Source organism: Canis lupus, chromosome 21 (genome assembly GCF_003254725.2).
Source record: "Canis lupus dingo isolate Sandy chromosome 21, ASM325472v2, whole genome shotgun sequence".
NCBI lineage: Eukaryota > Metazoa > Chordata > Mammalia > Carnivora > Canidae > Canis > Canis lupus.
In genome coordinates, this window is record NC_064263.1 from 28,174,779 (window position 1) to 28,197,960 (window position 23,182).

Consider the following 23,182-nt stretch of genomic DNA (forward strand, 5'->3'; position numbering starts at 1 on the left):
AACTATCAGGCTACAAACTTCTCTGACTAAAATATATCAACAATTTGGATTAAGAAATAATGAGAATAGTTTATTATTTCAGATTTTCAATTTCCTGAATAATTTTTATTGTTCAATGTGCATTTGTGCAAATCAGAGAATAGAAATAGTTTTAAAGGATACCTTACCCAATATTCCATATAATTTAGAAAAGTCGGTCAAACATAATTTTTGCGGATATTTGGAATACCAGCAAGCTCTTTGTTTTGCGAAACATTCTTTCTCTGTGAGGAGAGTGCTCATTCATGTTATAAATGTGACTTGGGATTCTGGTTCTTTTTTGATGAAAACTTTCAGAATTTTATCTCGTATCTGTTTGGTTTTCGCCACATACACAATGGGGTTCATTACAGGAGGAATGAGAAAATGCATGTTAGCCATGGTCACGTAGATATGTGAGGGAAGTTTTGGGCCAAAGCGGTGCAGAATAGATAGGCATATCATGGGTGTGAAGAAGAGAATCACAGCACAGATGTGGGAAATACAGGTGTTGAGAGCCTTGAGGCGGCCACCAGAGGATGCAATGCTCAGGACAGTTTTCAGTATCAGGATGTATGAAAAGAGAATGAGGAGAAAATCAAGTCCCATCGTGGATAATACCACAAACAGTCCAAAGATGCTATTGATCCTGGTGTTGGAGCAAGAGAGCTTTATAATATCGGGGTGCAGGCAGTAGGAATGAGATAGTACATTGGAATGACAGAAGCACAGCCTTCGCAAAAGGATGGGGAGAGGCACCTGTACAGTCAAGGTTCGCACTACAATGGCCAAACCTATCCTGGAAATAGCGCTGCTGGTGAGAATGGAAGAATAGCGCAATGGATGAGAAATGGCCACATACCGGTCAAAGGCCATTGCCAGTATAATAGCTGACTCAAAATCCTGGAAGGTATGAATAAAAAACATTTGGGTGAAGCAGGCAGAGAAGGTGAGCTCTCGAGTATCCAGCCAGAAGATCCTCAGCATTGTGGGGAAAGTGAAGAGGGACAGACCCAGGTCAGACACTGCTAGCATGGCCAGGAAGAGGTACATAGGCACATGGAGGGTCCGTTCCCTGCAAATAACTGTCAGAATGGTCACATTGCCCACCAAGGTAATGAAGAACATGGTGGAGAAGGGTATAGAGATCCAGATGTGCACAGCTTCCAGTCCAGGTATGCCTGTCACCAGAAAGGTGGAGAAAACGGCTTTGGTACTATTGATGGACAACATGATGCCAGAGCTGCATACCTTTCCTAAAATGAAATTCATTGTCTCATTCACAGGTGTTAAAATTTGACTCAAGCATTTGGCAACTCATATTACCTTTTATTTCAAACTGACTGACCCTGATTTATATCTATTATGAGTTTAAAAACTTTTCCCAATGCAGAACATCTGAGCCTCTAGATTAAAAAACAAGACCTGCTTTTTTTTTTAAATCAAATCCCCCAGATATTATGGTTTTTTAAAGGAAAAATAATGAAAAAACATACTCTTGATATTTACTTTATCTAAGTCCTTTAATTAGTATGATAATTTTTAAAACAAAAAATCCAAAACGTATAATGTGTTTCAAATAAATTTCCTTTAGAAATCCTTATATATGCATATCTGTTATTGTGTTTTTTTTTTTATTGGAGTTCAATTTGCCAACATATAGAATAACACCCAGTGCTCATCCCATCAAGTGCTCATCTCAGTGCCCTTCACTCAGTCACCCCAACCCCCAGCCCACCTCCCTTTCCACCACCCCTTGTTGCTTTCCTAGAGTTAGGAGTCTCTCATGATCTGTCTCCCTTTCTGATGTTTCCCACTCATTTTCTCTCCTTTCCCCTTTATTCCCTTTCACTATTTTTTATATTCCCCAAATGAATGAGACCATATAATGTTTGTCCTTCTCCAATTGACTTACTTCACTCAGCATAGTACCCTCCAGTTCCATACACGTCAAAGTAAATGGTGGGTATTTGTCGTTTCTAATGGCTGAGTAATATTCTATTGTATACATAGACCACATCTTCTTTATCCATTCATCTTTCGATGGACACTGAGGCTCCTTCCAGTTTGTGGACATTGCTGCTATAAACATTGGGGTGCAGGTATCCTGGCGTTTCACTGCATCTGTATCTTTGGAGTAAATTCCCAGCAGTGCAATTACTGGGTCATAGGTCAGGTCTATTTTTAACTCTTTGAGGAGCCTCCACACAGTTTTCTAGAGTGGCTGCACCAGTTCACAGTCCCGCCAACAGTGCAAAAGGGTTCCCTTTTCTCCACATTCCTCTCCAACATTTGTTGTTTCCTGCAACAATGGGAAATTAATGGGGTTAATTTTCCCCATTCTCACTGGTGTGAGGTGGGATCTCATTGTGGTTTTGATTTGTATTTCCCTGATGGCCAGTGATGCAGAGCATTTTCTCATGTGCGTGTTGGTCATGTCTATGTTTTCCTCTGTGAGATTTCTGTTCATGTATTTTGCCCATTTCATGACTGGATTGTTGGTTTCTTTGCTGTTGAGTTTAATAAGTTCTTTATAGATCTTGGAAACTAGCCCTTTATCTGATACGTCATTTGCAAATATCTTCTCCCATTCTGTAGGTTGTCTTTTAGTTCTGTTGACTGTATCCTTTGCTGTGCAAAAGCTTCTTATCTTGATGAAGTCCCAATAGTTCATTTTTGCTTTTGTTTCTCTTGCCTTCGTGGATGTATCTTGCAAGAAGTTACTGTGGCCGAGGTCAAAAAGGGTGTTGCCTGTGTTCTCCTCTAGGATTTTGATGGAATCTTGTCTCACATTTGGATCTTTCATCCATTTTGAGTTTATCTTTGTGTATGGTGCAAGAGAGTGGTCTAGTTTCATTCTTCTGCATGTGGATGTCCAATTTTCCCAGCACCATTTATTGAAGAGACTGTCTTTCTTCCAGTGGATAGTCTTTCCTGCTTTGTCGAATATTATTTGACCATAAAGTTCAGGGTCCACTTCTGGGTTCTCTATTCTGTTCCATTGATCTATGTGTCTGTTTTTGTGCCAGTACCACACTGTCTTGATGACCACAGCTTTGTAGTACAACCTGAAATCTGGCATTGTGATGCCCCCAGCTCTGGTTTTCTTTTTTAAAATTCCCCTGGCTATTCGGGGTCTTTTCTGATTCCACAAATATTTTTTTTTTTTTTTGATTCCACACAAATCTTAAGATGATTTTTCCAACTCTCTGAAATGCTCATGGATTGGAAGAATTAATATTGTGAAAATGTCCATGCTACCTAGGACAATTTACACATTTAATGCAATCTCTATCAAAATAGCATACCTGTTATTGTAATTGTAATTACAGTAGTACATCATGCCATGAATTGTCTTACTGCTTTTGTCTACCCTGTTCCTTATTAGACAGTGCATGCATTTTCCATTTCATTTTTATTAAACCTAATATTAGTTATATTTATGAAAGTATTCTGTGATTGATTGAAAAATCTTAAGTTTACCTTCACTCCATAGGTTATGAAGCTCTGTTTACTGTTAATTCATTGTTGAATGTAGATGTCATTATTTTTTTCAATTGAACATGAAAAAAACAAAAATAATTTTGTAAGTAAGATACTAAAGATAAGTAAGATACTAAAGTAAGATACTAAAATCTTAAACAGATTGTTTAATTTTTGTTAAGTCATGTTCATGGGTTATCTTTTTATTATAGGATTAAATATTTTTAATTTTAATTCATATCTAGGGATATGTTGCATAGTTATATATACTTATGTAAGCAAATAGTTCATCTTTAATAACAAAACAAAATGTTATAAAGTGCCTATTTTATTGATTTAATTCAATAGGTGTATGGTTATATAGTTATCCAAATATTCAATAAATACTAATTATTTTTCTTGATATGCTTGGCTCTAAACTTTAAGATTATAGCAAAGATCTCAGGAAGTATAATTAGCAATTTCTTTGAAGGAGTAAGAATCTTGTTTAATATTCAACTATAATGGACAATATGTCAGAAATGAGACCATTTTCATAGTCTATGTAACCAAAAATTATTTATCCAGATGAAACCAGTTGTGGATACACTGAATCTTCTTCTCACAGATGGCAAACTACACATTATTTTCTGAGACCATCCCCATCAGATTCTGTTTTTAAGAACCTAAACAAATATTGCATATATACTTTTATATTCTTCATGTCATAGCAGTCATCTCACAAATAGTAAGCTTTGCAAAAATTTGCATGTATTTCTTGTTCCAACCCCTCATCTGTCCCCACTCAGTAATGTCATCCTTTGTAGAGATGTGCACTTCCAAATTTTCATTCCCAGTGTGGAATTTATGGGCTCTTGCTGTGGTGGCCTGAGAATTTCCCAGCTGTTCCTATTTGAATTCTCCTGTAAGTCTAATCTTTGGTCAGACTAAGATTCACAGAGAAAATAATAATGTTTTTTATTTTTTTAAGATTTTATTTATTCATGAGAGACCCAGAGAGGGAGAGAGATAGAGACAGAGAGAGAGAGAAAGGCAGAGACACAGGCAGAGGGAGAAGCAGGCTCCACGCAGGGAGCCCATGAAGTGGGACTTGATCCTGGGTCTCCAGGATCACACCCTGGGCTGAAGGAGGCGCTAAACCGCTGAGCCACCCGGGCTGCCCATAATAATGTTTTTTAAAAAGTGTTTCTATAAAGTCTGACTACCTAACATGATATTGTGGATAAGAAGCTTGAAGATCCTGCCCACTTGTCCCTGCTTCCTTAGGGCAGGCTAGTCAATTTTTCAAAATCTCAATCCAAGTCAATTTGGATGAGACTTCTAGAAACACTAACTAGATAGTAACTAAATTTCTGTGCATTATCTTTAAAAAATTAAGAAAATTGCAATTAGCTTCAGAAACTTTATTATCATTTTTTTAAATCTTGGATTTTGCTGTAAGGGATAGAGAAGGGGGCTCCTGGGTGGCCCAGTCAGTTAAGCATCTATGTTTGGTTCAAGTCATGAACTTGGGATCAAGCCCCAAACACATTGTGCTCCCTGTTCTCCCTCTCTCTCTGCCCCTCCCCACCACTTGTGCACTCTCTCTCAATAAGTAAATAAAATCTTTAAAAAATAAGATAGAGAAGGTGGAGGTAAGGTGGCTAGGGAACTCATTCATTGTTGGATAAAGCTCATTCTGTTTGGTTCAATCATTATATCTTCCAATTAAGGGTCTGGTGCCTTGTTTATTCTCAATGCTTGTTCTTATACATTTTAAAAAGCATTTTCAGAACCTATATTCGTTGGTCTCAAAGGGTGTTCATGTTCAGAAATGAAGCTGAACCTCACGGTCACTGTAAACGCAGGCATGGATAGTTCTACACTCCTCTAGTTCACGGACTTCTTTGGCACTTTATCACCATCCAGTTGTTTCAGGTTCTTGAGAGAAACACATTTGAAATATTTTTACAGAAAGAAACACCTCTACATTCCTATAATTCCTTGAAGATTTCCTTGTAGGCTAGATTTTCTCTACTAATTAATCCAAAGTCTTTCTGTTCTTAGTCCTTTTCCAAATGCAAGTAAACAGATATTCTCTTACCTGAAATTTCAAGGTGAAGTGTTTGCTAACATCCTGCAAAGCAGCCTTCTCTGCAATGTCACAAATCAAGAGTCCCTGTGACTGGTTCCAGCTTCTTTATTATTCACACAGCTGTCTCTGGAGGATATAATCCCCTGGGAAGTCCCATTCTCTTTCTGATTTAAAGTCCATCCTTCATTGTTTCCCGGGAATACACCACAAATAGCCCACTTATTGGGTACTTCTTTGCATTAGGTGAATTGAAAATCACCCAGTAAATCTTGGTGTTATTTCACTCTGAAGTTATTTTTTTTCCTATATATTATCTACATTTGGGGATTGTTCATATCTCCTACAATATATTTTGAGATTTTTCAAAAGTTAATTGCATCATAGGCATCTGTTTGAATGCTGTTTGTTAATTTACACTGTATGTTTCAGATGTGAAACTATGTTGAATGTATGTAGAAATTACCTTGGAATTCTGAAGCAATAAACTAGATAACCTTTCTCATACAGCCCAACACATTACCAAGTACCTTACACAAACACATACATAACAGTATTTTTTTTTTGTCATGTAGTTTCAAATAAAAATATGGACTTTTAGGCCAGCAGAGCCCACAGATTCAATGACATTCACAGTAGTGGTCAAAGTTCCACAAATCAGCTAGGAAATACTGTGGCAATAGCAGCAGACCCACCCTACAATGAGTCATGCTTGGGAGTTTAAAAAAACACAACAAAACACTTTTATGTGTCTTTTATTGTTTACTTTTTCACGCATAAGTCACATAGTCTCCTCATTTCAATTAGCAAATCATGTCATCTTTGAAAGAACTGTAATTCAAGTAAACTAATTTTTGACCCTCATGTTAGACAATTCATACATAGGCAATCTAGAATTCAAAGGTCATTCATAGTTGCAAGGATGTTCTCCCTGTATCAAAATATACCTGAAAATAACATCAAAATTATAATTGTATAAGCCTGACTTTTATTGATAAGCTATCTTCTCTCGGATGCAAAGTATTTATTTTCCCTTCTATGGAAAAGAAGCAATCATAATGGAAATCACTTAAGTGCAAATGTTGATTGACCAGCTATCTCCACTGATTCTTCTCATCTTGAGGCTTTCTATATCCGTAATAAGGCCGCGAATTAAAACCACAAATGTATGTAAAATAAAATGCCAAGAAAGAGATATTTTCCAAAGTACTTTGCAGTTTTCTTTGGTGATTTTGTTATTATTTTTTGTTCTTTCAATTAAAGATAGTCAGATTGAAATATAGATTATAATTAATAATACCTTAACTCATTAATTTTTTGTGTGACTTGGATAATAAAATAAAATAGGCAATTTCCTTTCTACTCACAGTTGTAAAAACCCATGACCTTTAAAAAAAGTATAAGTTAAATGAGGAAATGGGAGCAGAGGGAGATATCCCATATAAATTATTTCTAAAATGTGAGGAAAGATTCTTAGATAAGGTGTTCAAATTTATAAAGTTCAATCACTTCTAGGAAAAGGAGCATTTCTTATTCTTCCATTGATTTATCAGATATATCAAGGCCCAGCACAGAAAGGACATCAAATAAATATTACGTCAGTATTAGCAAATCCAGTAATACACCATTTATTGGAAATATGTATTGAACAAATTTGTGTATATTTTTTATTACTTTTAAGGTGAGATGGGGTAGAAGGAGAGAGAATCTTAGACCCCACACCCAGTGCAGTGCCCAATATGGGGCTCAACCTCATACCCTGAGATCATGACCAGGGCCAAAGTGTCAAGAGTTGGACACTTAAAAAAAAAAAAAAAAAGAGTTGAACACTTAACCAACTGAGTCACCCAGGGACCCCAACTTTGTGTGTGAATGTATTAATAACTATATCTGTATTCTTTGAGACATAGCTGTAACAAAGATTATATGAAGTGGCATGATGGAATTCATTAATAAATTTAACCGCTCCCGAGCCTTTAAGAATAACTAAAATTACATAGAATCTCAGAGTACTAGATAACATTCAACATCTAACTCCAGGTTTACTAAATGGAAAAATTCCTTGTTCCTATCAGTGAAATGCCAAACAGTACTGAGAATACTTGGATCCATGTAGATACAACAAATAACTTCATCATTGGTTTTATTAAATTTCTGAAAATAAATTTATTCAAATGATCTAGATGTTCCTCTGGACAAATGGAAATTATTTGAGATAAATAGATTGCTTGCACAGAAAAACAGGTTAGGTCACTTATCAAAGGACAGTTTATCAAGATTGCTTTCACTTCCCATACCATGTTATCTCCACCCTAAACTATTATGTTATAAAATTTACACATTGCCATTCAGTCCCCACCTTCAAAAAGATATTTCAGATCTTGAGTCCAAATCTTAAAACCCTATAAAGATCCCAACGTGACACCTTTTCCTAAAATACTATTAGGACAATATCAAAGTAGTGTTCTCTCTGAGTTCAATTAATAAATTATGGATGTAATTTATACTTGCTTTCCCTCCATGGCTCAAGACCCATAACTCATGATTCTCCTGCTTGTAGATCTCCAAGATGCAACATAAGGTAAATCTCATTATGGCTGGTCTCTAGTTTCTTTACATTGAATTTCAAAGTACTGAAATTATGTTTTATCATGAATAAGGAACACCTGTTTTTGTGCAATTCTTTTATATTTGATATGATTAGAAAGCCTTCCCTTGGTATAAATTTGCTTTATTAATAGAAAAATTTTGTCTTTCAAATCTTTTGACAACTCTTCACACTTCCATGGATGTATGTTTATTTAACATTTTTGAAAGGAAGTTAACGGGAATTATATATGCAAAGTTGATATACTTTGGTCCAGCAATTTCACTTGAGCATCTCTCCTATAGAAAGGCACACATAAAAAATAAATAAATAAATAAAAATAAAAAAAAAGAAAGGCACACATAAGTGCACAAAAAGATATGTACTAAGATGGCATAATTATTCATATTTTTGAAACATAAATAATCTGAAAAATCAAGAAGGTAGTTAATACATTATATTATATTCTCATTGTGCAATATTAACTCTCTTTTAAAATTCAGAGGGCCTTTTTTGTTACTGTCATGGAAATAAGACTTTGATAAATCCTTGGGAGAAAAACACAAAGTATAGAAGGATACAGTCTGACGTCATGTACTAGATTACTATAATGTATTTTGTATTTTATTTTCTATGTGGAAAGATAAACTTAGGCATAGTTTTGTTTTGATAACCCTGGGGAAAATAATTGTTGTCTTTGCAACAAATTACATAAAATGATTATGTATATTTTAAGCTTTGACAGCATACAGGTACTTATTTATATTAAATATTTTTAAGTATTGCTATTTCATTTGCTAAGAAGCGTAACATTTCTTAAACTGGCAAGGTTATCTAAACATAGTTCTGATTTATATGTTCTCACTCCAGCTTGCTTTTCATATAATAAAGGAAGAAATTGCTTAAATCCACTATGTTCCAATAAAACGAAAACTTTTGGTTTCTCCAATACAAAAAGATGCTCTACCATGCTCCCTTCTTTCTCAGATTCCTTGGGGTGAAAATAAATTTAAACTTCTTGGCTGTGGATTGGGAACCCACAGGGCTTTTTAAATCTCAGCAGAGCTTTCCAGGCACCTGGGAGACCTTGTCTCATTGGTTTGCAAACCACCATTAAACCACCAAGCCCTTGAAACTGTTTCCACACACTGAGCTGTGGAGTTCTGTGTCTTCCACAGAGGGACACTCCTGCCAACACGTCTGTAAGTGAAAAGAGCATTCACTGTGTCTTAAGTGAAGTCTTTCAGAGATAAGAGATAAGTAATGTCAACTACCATTATAAATGTTCTTTCAAGTAAATTGATCGTAATGTCCTTTCAAGTAAATTGGTATAACAATAACCAGTTTTCCAGGGTAAAGAGACCAACAGGAATGGTTAGTGTTGTTGAGTTAGGATATGTGAAATTTGAGAATTAAATTGGAAAGTTCTGCATTTGATAATAGTACATTTTAAAGTTAAATGGTTTGTTCAATTTCATCTGTGTTTTCTTCTAAGTAAAAACTGTTGTAATCATGATCAATATAAAGAGTATTTGTTAATGCTGTCTGTGCATATTGTGGTTACACAGCTAGTAGTAGATTCTCAGATTTCATGGACTGTGTTTCTTGATTTGATAGCTTTCCCTGAAATCCTGAAACTGACATCTCATGAATATATTTTGCAAACATGCATTAGATTTGATTAAATCAGCATGCTCTGTCTTGAGGTGTTAAATCAAGGAGAATATTAAATGCTTTTGCAAAATTTGGATCTTCCCTCCCTACCTTATTAAGCAAAAGAGCTTTTCCCAAAAAAGCTCATCTTCTTTAAAAGTTTAAAGAAACTCAAATGAGGATTTGTGTTTTGGGAAAATGACCATTCAAAACCAAGCATTATATGGTCTCATTCATTTGGGGAATATAAAAAATAGTGAAAGGGATTAAAGGGGAAAGGAGAGAAAATGAGTAGGAAATATCATAGGGGGAGACAGAACATGAGAGACTCTTAACTCTGGGTTAAGAACAGGTTAAACTGGTTAAACGAACAGGGGTAGTGGAAAGGGAGGTGGGTGGGGGGTTGGGGTGACTGGGTGATGGGCACTGAGGAGGGCACTTGATGGGATGAGCACTGGGTGATATGCTATATGTTGGCAAATTGAACTCCAATAAAAAAGAAAAGCAAAAACAAAAGCAAAAACAAAAACAAAAACAAAAAAAGGTGGATGTTCAGATAAAAAAATATAAAGCTGACCTAGATGAAGCACTGTTCTGCTAGTGTTTAGAGACTTGTTGATCTGCAATTTCAACCCTGTATAAGTAATACTAGGTGCTATAATATTCCTGACCTAAATTCTCTGTAAATTCACCATAATTTTGCAGAATTACACAGAATTACAATGTCGTTCCTTTACACAGGAAGTATATATGCTTTTCCCAAACTGCTGTTTCTTAGGAGTTCTCCTTACATTCTAACTGATCATTGAAGCCTTTCCCAATATTCCCAAGTTAAAATGTATGAAATGATTTAGATATGGATGTAAATATGGTCTATACCTCTGAATTAGACCTTAACACATTAGTCCACATAACTTTTTTAAGTTTTGTTTTCAATTCTGTCAGCATTATAATAAGCTCTTTTATGTTTTCTGTTTAATATTTCTAAAATGATTACCCATATCTTGACAACAAAGAATATTAGTTCTCAGAAAGATTAAATGACCCTTTGGGTTACGTAAGGATGAAACAACAAAGCCAATTTTTAAACTGTAATAATTTTGTTTCTTTCATAATGCTGTTTTACTTGAATCTCCAACTTAGAATGGTACTTGTTATGAACAAGGTTCTAATTAAAAAGTGCATAATCAATATAGGGTAGTATAACATAACACAAAACATAACATAATGTAACATGATGTAACTTCAAAGGGGAAACAGGTAAAATAAAACTTTACTTTCAGCAGCTGATACAAGAATAGATTTAGAGCTAGATCTTTTTCTTGACCAAGAAAAAACATATATTTATTATATTTATGTATCATCTAAATACATATAAATTATTTATATGTAATATATATAAATTACATATGTAATTTAGAATTTTTATAATATAAATATATTTATATATTTGAATGACTTATTATAATTACTTATATATTATAAATAGCATTTATAATATATTTTTATATAAATAGTAATAATAATAAAGGCAGGGCTAATGACCTGGAATCAAATGGATTATATTTAAGTTGTTGTTTGAAGCTGGAGTTATGGTAAAGCAAGAAGCTTTTATGTTAATAACTAAGCTGCATGCATAACAAATCCATGTATGTGAATGAGTGCTTATGTAGGTGCTTATGTGTGAGTACAGGATATTTTTATAACTAGATGTGTTATGTGTTTTTAACCTATGGTTGCTAGGGGCATTTCTCATTTATACATGTTTAAGATAGAGCCTTTATAAATCAAAGTGAAATTTTAAAAATTTGTGTATGAACATAGCTTCTAGATGGACTTAATTATTTTTCAGAGATAATTTAATATTTCTTATTGATCGATATGTGTTCTAGTGAAGCTAATATGGGATTTTTATAATATCTACTTACACATATATTTGTATTGAATTAAGTATTATGAAAGCCAAGAAACAAATACTAATTGGTAATGTTTTCAGAAAAAAATCTCATTTTGAGAAATAAAGAAGCTTGTAATCTTAAATACTTGCAGACTAGTCCACAGGGCAGAAAAAGAATAAAAAATTAAAAACTTTATGGGTGTAATGATAGAAACATTACAAGGTACCAAAGACAAAAGTTTGTTCAATTCCTTCTTTTTTTAAAATTATGATTTTATTTATTTATTCATGAGAGGCAGAGACATAGGCAGAGGGAAAAGCAGGCTCCTCACAGGGAGCCCGATGTGGGCCTCAATTCTGGAATCCCAGGATCACACCCTGAGCCAAAGACAAATGCTCAAGCACTGAGCCACTTGGGCGTCCCTGTTCAATTCCTTTTGAAAGGATTAGGAAATATTTTCTAGATGAGATAAATTTAAGATTAATTTTTAAGACTGAAGAAATTTTCACAAGGTATGTAAAGGAGAGGGGATAATTTCAGAAGAAAGCACATGAAAAGCCTGTACAATAAGGGTTAAATTAGTCCTTATGCTTAGGATATATACTTGAATTTCCTTTGAAGCATTTGTGTAAAGATATCTATAGATCAGTTGAGTATATATTCAGAAAACATATCTGCATTGAGTATGGAAATTTGGGAGTTAACTGAAACCTACAGAGTACTCTATTTGCCCAGAAATTTTGTATCCATCAGAAGAGAAGAGCAGCAGATAAATAAACCAATTTGAAATAGAGAAGCTATGCTTTTTGTCCAAAGGCAACTTTAAATTTTAAGGGATAGGATGCATGCAGGGTGTCATAGCTTTTTGAAGTTACTGTTGACAAAAATGTTAAAGAGGACATAGAGCTTTTCTTTTTTTCAATATGGGATAAGGACCATTTAGATCAGAATCAAATAGGTAAATGTGTATAAAACATAGTCTGCACTCATCCCAGATATAATAAATTTCTGGTAATAGAATTGTCAAGTTATTTCACAAACAACAGTGACATTTCCTTTGAATGAGTTGAAAGGAAGGATTTGTAGGAGATATTCTGAAGAGATACTTTTTGATGAACTACAGATTTAGAATAATTAAAAAGTTATACTTCCTACAAAAATCTTATATTTTTGATCAGCCTTATTGAAATGGAACTTAACCTGTAATAAAATTTATCAGGGTACCTGGGTGGCTCAGTGGTTGAACATCTACCTTCGGTTCAGGGTCCTGGGATCAAGTCCCTCATCAGGCTCGCTACAAGGACGTTGCTTCTCCCTGCTTATGTCTCTGTCTCTCTCTGTGTGTGTCTCATGAATATATTTTAAAAAATCTTTAAAAATTACCAATTTTAACAGTACAGTTTGATGAATTTTTAAAAATGTATAAAATCCTGTAATCAATCATGATATGGGACATTTTAATCTCCCCAAAAATAGTTCTGCCTATTTGCTACCTCTTTACACTCCCTGTTCACCTCTGATCAACTATCACTATGATGTTGTCTTTTCTAGAATTTCATACAAATGAGGTCTTAAAGCATTTGATCTTTTATGTTTGCTTCTTTCACACGGTATAAGCAATCCATTCATGATGTTGCACCTATCAGTAATTTATTTCTTTTTGATTTAAATTATATGGATTTGCCAGTTTGTTTATCCAATCAGTAGTGGTTGTATATTTGGTCTCTCTCTCTTTTTTTTTTTTTACTATTGTGAATAAAGCTGTTATGAATAAATGTGTACAAGTCTTTGTGTGAATATGAGTTTTTATTTCTCTTGGGAAAACTCTCAGAAGTGAAACTGCTGGATAATGCTAACTGTATGATAAATGTATGTGTAACTGTATGTATGTTATGTGTGTATGTGTATGTGTGTTATGTGTGTATGTGTAACTGTATGTATGTATGTAAGAAACTGCCAAACTGTGTTCCTAAAAGTTTGTACCATTTGCGTTCCATGCATGGGAGTTCCAGTAGTTCACATCCTCATCAATATATGGCATTTTGGGGGATCCCTGGGTGACTCAGCAGTTTAGCGCCTGTCTTTGGCCCAGGGTGTGATCCTGGAGTCCCGGGATCGAGTCCCATATCCCTGCATGGAGCCTGCTTCTTCCTCTGCCTGTGTCTCTGCCTCTCTCTCTCTCTCTCTCTCTCTGTCTCTGTGTCCCTCATGAATGAATAAATAAATAAAATCTTTAAAATATATATATATATGGCATTTTCAGTCTTTTTAACTATTCTACTAATGTTATCTTATTGAATTTCTCATTTACATTTATCTAATAAATAATGACATTAAACACTTTTTCATGTGCTTAGTTGCCATCCACATATCAAGAGAAATAATTATGAAACTACAAATACAGACTCAATTTTGAGTTCCCCATATCTTAATTTGATAATTCTGTGCGTTAATCTATTTACTTTAAATTTGGCTTTCAAGTTTCCTGACACATGGTTTCTCTTTTATAGGTTTGCAAGCATCTTGGACTACTGTCCTACGTACATTTTACTATGTTGGCTTTTAATAGCACTGCCTCTAATTGGCCCACTTTCTCCTTCATTGGTATTCCTGGTCTGGAGGCTGCACATATATGGATCTCCATCCCCTTCTGTGTCCTGTACATCATGGCCCTTGGGGGCAATGCTCTTCTGCTTATCCTAGTTACAGCAGAGCAGAATCTTCATGAACCTCAGTTCTATTTTTTGGCTGTGCTTGCTCTTACTGACCTAGGTCTTTCATTGTCTACAATGCCTAGTGTCTTGGCTGTCTTCTGGTTTGATGCCCGACACATTGGCCTGGATGCCTGCTTAACCCAAATGTTCTTCATTCACACCCTCTCCTCAGTAGAATCAGGTATTCTTGTGGCCATGGCTTTTGACCGTTTGGTAGCTATCTGCGCTCCATTAAACTACACCAGGATCCTTACCCACTATACTGTTGCCTGCCTTAGTGGAGCTGCTGTCTTACGAGGCACCACTCTGCTGGCTCCTCTGCCTTTTTTCCTTAAGACTTTTCCTTTCTGTGGGACCAATATCCTCTCACATTCTTATTGCTACTACCCAGATATGCTCAACCTGGCCTGTGGGGATGTCTCTTTCAGCAGTGCCTATGGGTTGGTTTTTGTCCTTTGCACATTTGCAGTGGATGTTGTCTTCATCATAGCTTCATATATGAAGATCTTGGGCACTATTATGAACCTGGAGACTCAAGACAGAAACTGGAAATCACTGCACACTTGTGCCTGCCACCTGTGCACAGTGCTTGTGTTTTACCTGCCCCTCATCAGCTTGGCAGTGCTGCATCGTTACAGCCGGGATGCTTCTCCAGTTCTGTATACCACCATGAGTAATGCCTACCTCCTCATGACACCACTACTCAACCCTCTTGTCTACAGTGTCAAATCCAGGCAGATCCAGGCTGCTCTGCGCAAGCGATTTTGGGTGCAACGTGTCATTGCTGGGGAATGATTTTTTTTTTCTCTGTATCAGAAGGGATGACCAATTGAAAAATACTATTTGGATCTAGTAAGTGCCAAGCAGTGAGCAAAACACCATGAATTCGAAAATAAAAAGTACTTAGGTCTTCCCCTCAAGAAATGCTTCATCTAAGGAGGGAAAAAGAGGTAGAATGCTTGAATAAATGATCACAACTGTGGTCATAAATGATAATTGTTTGCTAGTGGTAAGGAGAAACTGCAACAGGAAATCAAGCTCAATGTGTTTGGTGTATGAGTCAGATGAAAATCATATTTCCCCATGTACTAACTTGAGGAGCCTAATTCTAGATTGTGAAAGATCAATGAAGGACTAATTTTATAGAGAAAACAATATGTTACCTGATTATGACTGCCAATGTTGTTTAAGTTGAAGCATGAAAATTCAAAGTTAATGATAAATCTATGACTATATGTTTATTATCTGACCAAAGTATGTTTATTATCTGATACTGTATAATGTCTGAGCATTATGACTTTCATCAAAAGATAAAGGAGCTGTCTGAAAAGAATAATATATAAGGATCTGAGAAATGGTTGTTTTTTAATCATCCTGCTTACTTGTTCAGGATTCATACTTTATTTAGATTTTGTTTTATTTTCCATTTCATCATGAGAACAGATAGGGTTATATTCTGGCTGCTAAAGCAAGGATACATCTCCTTTTTCTAACTTTCCAAGAGGAAAAACAAATTAGTTTCTCTTCCAGAGTCAACTCTTGAAGTTAGAGTCATAAGCAAATGAAGAATTGTCCTGCTGGGATCAGCATAGAACGCAAATTAAAGAGAGCTTAATTGTCCATGGCAATGAATAAACACGTGGTGGCACAAGCAAGAATTTCAAGCTACTAAAGAAAGTTTTGAATGAATTTCTAAACAATAGCTCAAGTAATCAACCAGAAAATATTTTCAGTGTCTTTGACATATTCAGTAGGCATAAGATTCATGTAGAAGACGTAAATTTAATATTCATATAGCTTATGCTCTGTCAATGAATACCAGGAAATAGCAGCAAACCATGTTGCAGAAGGTAGTCAGTGAGCTGGAATCTTGGTTTGAATTGTAAACATGAGTTCAGAAGAAAATAGGCTAGTGAGGACTGGGCTAATCAGGAACTCCTGCCTGCAATGCAAAGAAGATCAAGAGAAGAAACCACTGAAGCTTGAAATCTCTCTCAATTCCAAATCATTAAGTAAGTTATAACCTGTTGGGTATTAATGGGGAAAAAACAGTTATTTTTTTAAAAGTATGATCTTTAGGGGTGCCTGGGTGGCTCAGTGGGCTGTATCTGCCTTTGGCTCAGGTTATGATCCTGGGGTCCTGGGATCAAGCCCCCTGCCAGGCTCCCTGTTTAGCAGGGAGTCTGCTTCTCCCTCTCCCTCTGCTCCTCCCTCCCTGACCCCATTCATGCTCCTCCCGTCCCAAATAAATAAATAAAATCTTAAAAAAAAAAAAAAAGTTTGGTCTTTGCCTTTATAGAGAGATTATTTAAGAAGTATAATACATACCCTGAAAAAAATAAAATAAAATTCTGATTCTTAAACTGTTTCTTCATATTCTGAGGTTTAATCATTTTCTTTATTCTGAGTCTTTTTGGTCAAAAGCCTCTTAACTCTGACTTCCCTAAGCATGAGTATAGAGAACTGAGGGTAATTTCTCAGCAACTGTTTCCTTTTTTTTTTTTTTTTTTTTTAACTGTTTCCTTTTTTGAACACAGCACATAATTTTCCTTTGAGGAACTCCTTGTCTGTAGAGTTTGGGTGAGACAAACAATATCAAAATTCTAATAAATCCCTCCCCTGATCTTTCAGCTGCAGATATTAAAAACTGAGGAAAGAAATTCGCCTTTATGTTTTATGCTAGAATTGGTGGGAAAGAGACCCCTTTCTGTTTGTGACACTGGAAGGAGGCTACATCATATGTGGTCATCATTTTCCATAGCTTTGTGGAAATAATGCCTTCTATGTTAGGAGAGCATGAGTACAGAGCAGAATATAAGCAGACATGACAGTTTTGAGCCCTTACATTTGGGCCCTGAGATCCTTCCTTTGAATCTGTGACCTATTCTATTTTGGTTTACATTACTTTACTTTTCTTTTTTAAGATTTTATTTATTTATTCATGAGAGACAGAGAGAGAGAGGCAGAGACACAGGCAGAGGGAGAAGCAGGCTCCATGCAGGAAGCCTGATGTGGGACTCGATCCCAGGTCTCCAGGATCACGTCCTGGGCTAAAGGCAGCGCTAAACCACTGAACCACCCGGGCTGCCCTACATTACTTTACTTTTTAATATAAATTAAATAATGGAGCAGCTTAATGGCATATTTTGTCCATTATAAGGTGGGTTGAATAGTTTATTTGATTCTGTCTTAAAATGTGGTCAGTTTATTCCTATCTTGTCTGCCTCATTGGATTGTACTTTTCTATATGATGGCATTTTTGTCTGATTCATCTGTCCCATAAAGTGGTCATGAACAGCTTATCGTGAACAACAAGAATAGTTGTATAAAGATGTAAAATAAGGAGGAACAAAGGACAAAAGGTGACAATAAAAGCAGAACTTAATATGATTACTAAATCAGGGCATTTGGGTGTATCAGTCAGTTAAGTGTCTGCCTTTGACTCAGGTTATGATCTTAGGATCCTGGGATTGAGCCCTGTATCAGGTTCCCTGCTCAGTAGGGAGTCTGCTTGTCCCTCTCCCTCTGACTCACCCCAGACTCATGCTCACACTCTCTCTCGCTCTGTCAAATAAATAAATGTATAATAAAATATGATTACTGAATCAATAATTAATGAACCATGAATTAATGTCCACATAACTCGATTAAAAATGGATAAAGTAACAATGTCTGTTTTTTCTCTGTCGTAGTTAATTTGGAGGCATCACTAGTGTATATAGAGAATTTGATGCTTTTCCCAGATCTGCAGTGGCAATATGGAGCATATAAATATGATGTACACAAATATGAACTATGTAAGCCTAGTCTGAAGTTTTTTACACATTTGCAAATAAGCACATTTTATAAAATATATATAAAAATAAAACTAAGTATGTCTTTGAACTGGAGAACAAATATATTATTCTCTGGTCACTTTTGATATCACCACCTGAATGACCGAAGCCTTTATTCCTTTGTATCTATCTTTAAATCCTGGCTTAACCTTTGTCATCTACCATATTTTTAACCTATAATAAAGCAGTTAACATTTATTGAACATTTGCAATATGCCAGACATTGTTATAAACACATTACATAAATTATCACATTTCTTCTTATAATGTCCTCACAAAATAGATGCCATTATGAACTCCTTTTCACTGATGGGCACACTGAAATATGGACTACTATGATCCCTGGATACGTAACAGATAAGCTACAGAGTCCTGATTTTAGTTTAAGCACTATATACTTATATCTTCAAATAAATGAAATCTAAATTAATGCAACCTGAGAAAATCAAGTATACACGACATAAATGGCAGATTTTAGGTACATCACCTTGCTATATTTTTGCCTTAGTCTTTCTTTTTTTCCTTTTTAAAAGATATTTTACTCATTTATTTGGGAAAGGGAGAGAGAGAGTGAGAGAGAGAAATTACAAGCAGGGGGAGTGGGAGGCAAAGGGAGAAGGAGAAGCAGACTCCCCACTGAGCAGGGAGCCCAAAGTGGGGCTGGATCCCAGGACACCAAGATCATTTCCTGAGCAGAAGGCAGATGTTTAACCAACTGAGCCACCTAGGTGCCTCTGCCTTCATCGTTCACTGAATTTTTGTGTTATATGAGGCTCATATTGGTATGGTTTCAGGAAAAGAATCATAAAGCATAAACAGACTTAAATAAACATTGTGAAAATAAGCCTTTCTCTCATCTGGAATATTTCCCTCCAAAATATCTCAAGATCCCCAGAGATAATGAATGTATAACAATATGAATATTTTAATTTTTTAAAAAAATATTTTATTATTCATGAGAGACACACAGAGAGAGGCAGAGACGTAGGCAGAGGGAAAAGCAGGCTAGATGTGGGACTCTATCCTGGACAAGATCACACCCTGAGACGAAGGCAGACCCTCAACTGCTAAGCCACCCAGGCATTCCTCAATATTTTATTTTAAAATCAGACTTCAGCCATATAACTATATAGAAGGGAGTCTCAGATAGAAATATCTGTAGGATTGGTTAGATTGAAATGGGCTCATAGGTAAGTGGTGTAAATACCAGGAATGAGAAACATAAGGTGAAAGGGGCTTTAGGTATCTTTCTTGATCTAATATTTAAAACTAGAGGGGAACATTATATTTCTGAAAATATTATGGTAAAACCATACAGAGATGTACAAAAGAAAGTGCCTCAAAACACAGAAAAGTAATGTCTGCTGGTCTTTCTTTTTTCAATATCCCTTTAGACAGTCCTTAGAGATCCTACTCTTTCTTCATCCCACCTTAAGTACAAATAGTCTACATAGTGCCCTTCTGATCTGTTTTGTTTTCACACTGTAAATTAGATGGTTGAGGACAGATGTGAGGAAAAGGAAAATGTTGGACATAGTGACATGGGGGAGAGGGGAGTGGTATTTGCCTATTCTGAGGATGAGGATTAAGACAATAAGTGGGACATAGAAAATGAGGACAGTGACATTAAGGGAGACACATGTGTTGACTGTCTTAAGCTGTCCTTTCCTAGAAACAATGCCCAAAACTGTCTTGATCAACACATAAAACAGAACAATAAAGATGGAGTCAACACCAAAGGAGCAGAGATCCAGTGCCAGCCTGTAAGTGATGTTCACATGAATGGACCCACAAGCAAGCTTCCATATCAGGGGGGAAGCAGAATGAGTGGGTAGGATGATGTTCTTACAGAAGGGAAGCCATTTGAGCAGGATGGGCAAGGAAGCCATCAGCACCTCTCCTCGAGCCACAGTAGCCAATTGCATCTGATTAACATGGGATTGAGTCAGGACCACAGTGTAGTGCAGTGAATTGCATATGGCAATAAAGGGGTCAACAGCCATGGCCAGCAGAATGGCTGACTCCATGAAAAGATATGGATGAAGAACATAGGAGCCAAGCAACCATGGAACTCCATCTTTCTGTGGTTGAAGAGAAAGATATTAAGTACAGTAGTTGGTATAGATGCTGATGTGCCTGTGTCAGTGGCTGCCAATAGGGATAAGAACAAATATTGAGGCTCATGAAGGCTGGGATTCTTAGGTATTATGTGAATAATGATGCTGTTTCCCAGGATGAAAGTTACGTACATGATGCCCAGTGGGATGGAGATCCAGATGTGAGACTCCTCTAGCTCTGGAATTCCTGAAAGAAGGAAGAAGGGGGGCTGATAGAATTGAATGTAGACATGAAACTAAACCTAAAAAAGAGAACAGGTGTAGGAAAATCAAGCAGTAAAGTAATTCAATTTCATTCAATAGTTGGAGAGTCCAAGGCAGAAGCAAACTAAATATCTATTGCAAGCAGAGCAAACTGAATAGGGTAAAACTCAGTTTAATTTAAAAAGCCTATGTAAGTAATTTTTAATAGATTTATACTTGCTCTCTTGTGGGCAATTTGATTGATGCAGTGGTAGCCTCCATGTACATTACCAGACAAACTAAGCAAGTTTTGAACAGAAACACAGAACAAAGTAAGAGTGATAAATCACACGGTTAACTTTGTCAATTTAAAACACACAGTGGGAAGCAAGCAGACAGAGGGGGGTTGGTTAAGACACTTAGAATAATGTCTAAGTGGGGAGGAAGGTTCCACAGTATCTAAATACTGGATTAGGCAATATTTCACTATACTGTCTCTCTGCTGATGGCATTAAAGACCAGAGTTGATATTTGAGCAAGGGGATCCCACAGAGGAAAGGTACCTGGGGGGATTCCTGGGTGGCTCAGTGGTTTAGTGCCTGTCTCTGGCCTGGGGCATGATCCTGGAGCCCCAGGATTGAGTCCCACGTGGGGCTCCCTGCATGGAGCCTGCTTCTCCCTCTGCCTGTGTCTCTGCCTCTCTCTCTGTGTCTCTCATGAATAAATAAAATATCTTTAAAAAATGAGTGGGGTGGGGCAAGATGGCAGAGGAGTAGGGTCCCCAAGTCATCTGGCCCCACCAACTTACCTAAATAACTTTCAAATCATCCTGAAAACCTCCAAATTGGACCTGAGATTTGAGAGAACAGCCGGAACACTACAGAGAGAAGAGTTTGCACTTCTAACAAGGTAGGAAGATGGAAAGAAAAACAAAACAAAAAAAAGAATCCAGTGGGGGAGTGGCCCCTGGGCAGCGAGGGCCTCCAGGACAGGAAAGCTCAGCCCCGGAAAAGCAGGAACTTTAAAAATCCACACCAGATTCTTCCTAGAGGGAAAGGCGCTGGCAGGGAACTCGGGCAGAACCGCAGGAGGGGCAGAGGAGCCCCAGAATCCCAGGCTTCATGAGCCCCAGGGAACCGGGGCCTCACAGAATAAATAGCTCCCACTGAGCCCTGCACGTGGCAGGGGGCGGGGCAGCTCCCCCAGGTGCACACACCTGAGAATCAGCACAGCAGGCCCCTCCCCCAGAAGACCAGCTGGAAGGACAGGGGAAGAGCAAGTTCTTGGCCAAGCAGCACTGGAAAGCTCCAGGGGAAGTCGAGGGATTTACAGTATATAGAACCAGAGGATACCCCTCGTTTTTTTTTCTTCCTTTTACCAGTACAACTCTTTTTTATATCAGACTGTAAATTTCCAATTTTTTTCTTTTTTCCTACCTTCTCTACAATATTTTACCACCTCTTCATTTTTAAGATTCTTCCTATTAGACTTTAATATTTTACAATTACAGGTCCTAGATATATTTTTTACTTCTAGATTCCCCTCAACATCCTCAACTTAATTTTGAGAGATATACAAGATATGTTTTTTTTGTTTTGTTTTCTGTTTTTTTTGTTTTCTCTGCCTCATTTTGTTCTACAATGGCGGAAGTTAATACCTTCTAAAACATGACCAGCATGCACCCAGTACCAAGTGGTATACCAGGTTGTTTCATTCTGTGAAATTCCTCATTCCCATTCTGCCCCTCTCTTTTATCTCATTTATGTTTTGGTGGTCAATGTTAAGGCCTTCTACAAATATTTCTGGTTTATATAAATTTGAGATTGAGTATCTTCTAACATACAGAACTTAATATACTCAGAAACAAGGGGATCACCCTCTAGAATCCCTCAGGTAGACTACCTTCTCTCTCCACTACAACTTCGTCACCACCAACATCTCCCAGTCCCCCCTTTTTTTCTTCTCCTCCCCACCCTTTTTTAAAGATTTTATTTATTTATTCATGAAGGACACACACACACACACACACACACACACACACACACACAGAAAGAGAGGTAGAGAAAGAAGCAGCCTCCATGCAGGGAGCCTGACACAGGACTTGATCCCGGGTGTACGGGATCATGCCCCAGGTCAAAGGCGGCACTAAACCGCTGAGCCAACTGGGCTGCCTCTTTTTTTTTTTTCTTTTTTCTTTTCTTTTTTGTTTTTCTCTTCATCTTTAGATTCCTCGCCTTTCAATTTTTACTACTTTGTTTTAAAGTTTGTTTTTCAATTTAGTGGCCTTCCTGTTTTATTTTGTTCTGATCCTTGTTTTCAATTTCTGGTCTCTGATCTCAGCAGAATCATCTTGGGTGAAATGTACTTAGCTTGGGTTGATATTCTTGATGCAGCACACTCATACAGCCACTCTGCACTGAGCAAAATGACTAGAAAAAAGAACTCACCACAAAAGAAAGAATCAGAAACAGTCCTCTCTGCCACAGAGTTACAGAATTTGGATTGCAACTCACTGTCAGAAAGCCAATTCAGAAACACAATTATAAAGCTACTGGTGGCTCTGGAAAAAAGCATAAAGGATTCAAGGGACTTCTCTTACTGCCAAATTTAGATCTAATCAGA

General features: G+C 36.6%; 3 protein-coding genes across 3 annotated transcripts; 1 reads left to right on the plus strand and 2 right to left on the minus strand.

Annotated features, from left to right (window-relative positions):
* Positions 1–282: 282 nt before the first annotated feature.
* LOC112667874 (olfactory receptor 51G2-like) lies at positions 283–1,251 on the minus strand. The gene has a single exon (XM_025459933.1). It carries the CDS (start codon positions 1,249–1,251, stop codon positions 283–285), a length of 969 nt encoding a protein of 322 aa, XP_025315718.1.
* Positions 1,252–9,467: 8,216 nt separating this feature from the next.
* On the plus strand, positions 9,468–15,219 carry LOC112667339 (olfactory receptor 51G2-like). Its single transcript, XM_025458923.1, has 2 exons — positions 9,468–9,533; positions 14,221–15,219. Exons 1-2 carry the CDS (start codon positions 9,468–9,470, stop codon positions 15,217–15,219), a joined length of 1,065 nt encoding a protein of 354 aa, XP_025314708.1.
* A 4,462-nt stretch (positions 15,220–19,681) lies between these two features.
* Positions 19,682–20,848, minus strand: LOC112667340 (olfactory receptor 51I2-like). The gene is given in 3 exon segments (XM_035703679.1): positions 19,682–20,289; positions 20,292–20,613; positions 20,798–20,848. Coding segments are annotated over 3 exon segments (981 nt in total).
* Positions 20,849–23,182: the final 2,334 nt, after the last annotated feature.

Coding starts and splice junctions, on each gene's coding strand:
- LOC112667874 (XM_025459933.1), bottom strand. CDS start 1,251: ATGTTGTCCATCAATAGTACCAAAGCCGTTTTCTCCACCTTTCTGGTG.
- LOC112667339 (XM_025458923.1), top strand. CDS start 9,468: ATGTCCTTTCAAGTAAATTGGTATAACAATAACCAGTTTTCCAGGGTA. Junction 9,534..14,220: donor TAAAGAGACCAACAGGAATG/GTTAGTGTTGTT, acceptor TCTCTTTTATAG/GTTTGCAAGCATCTTGGACT.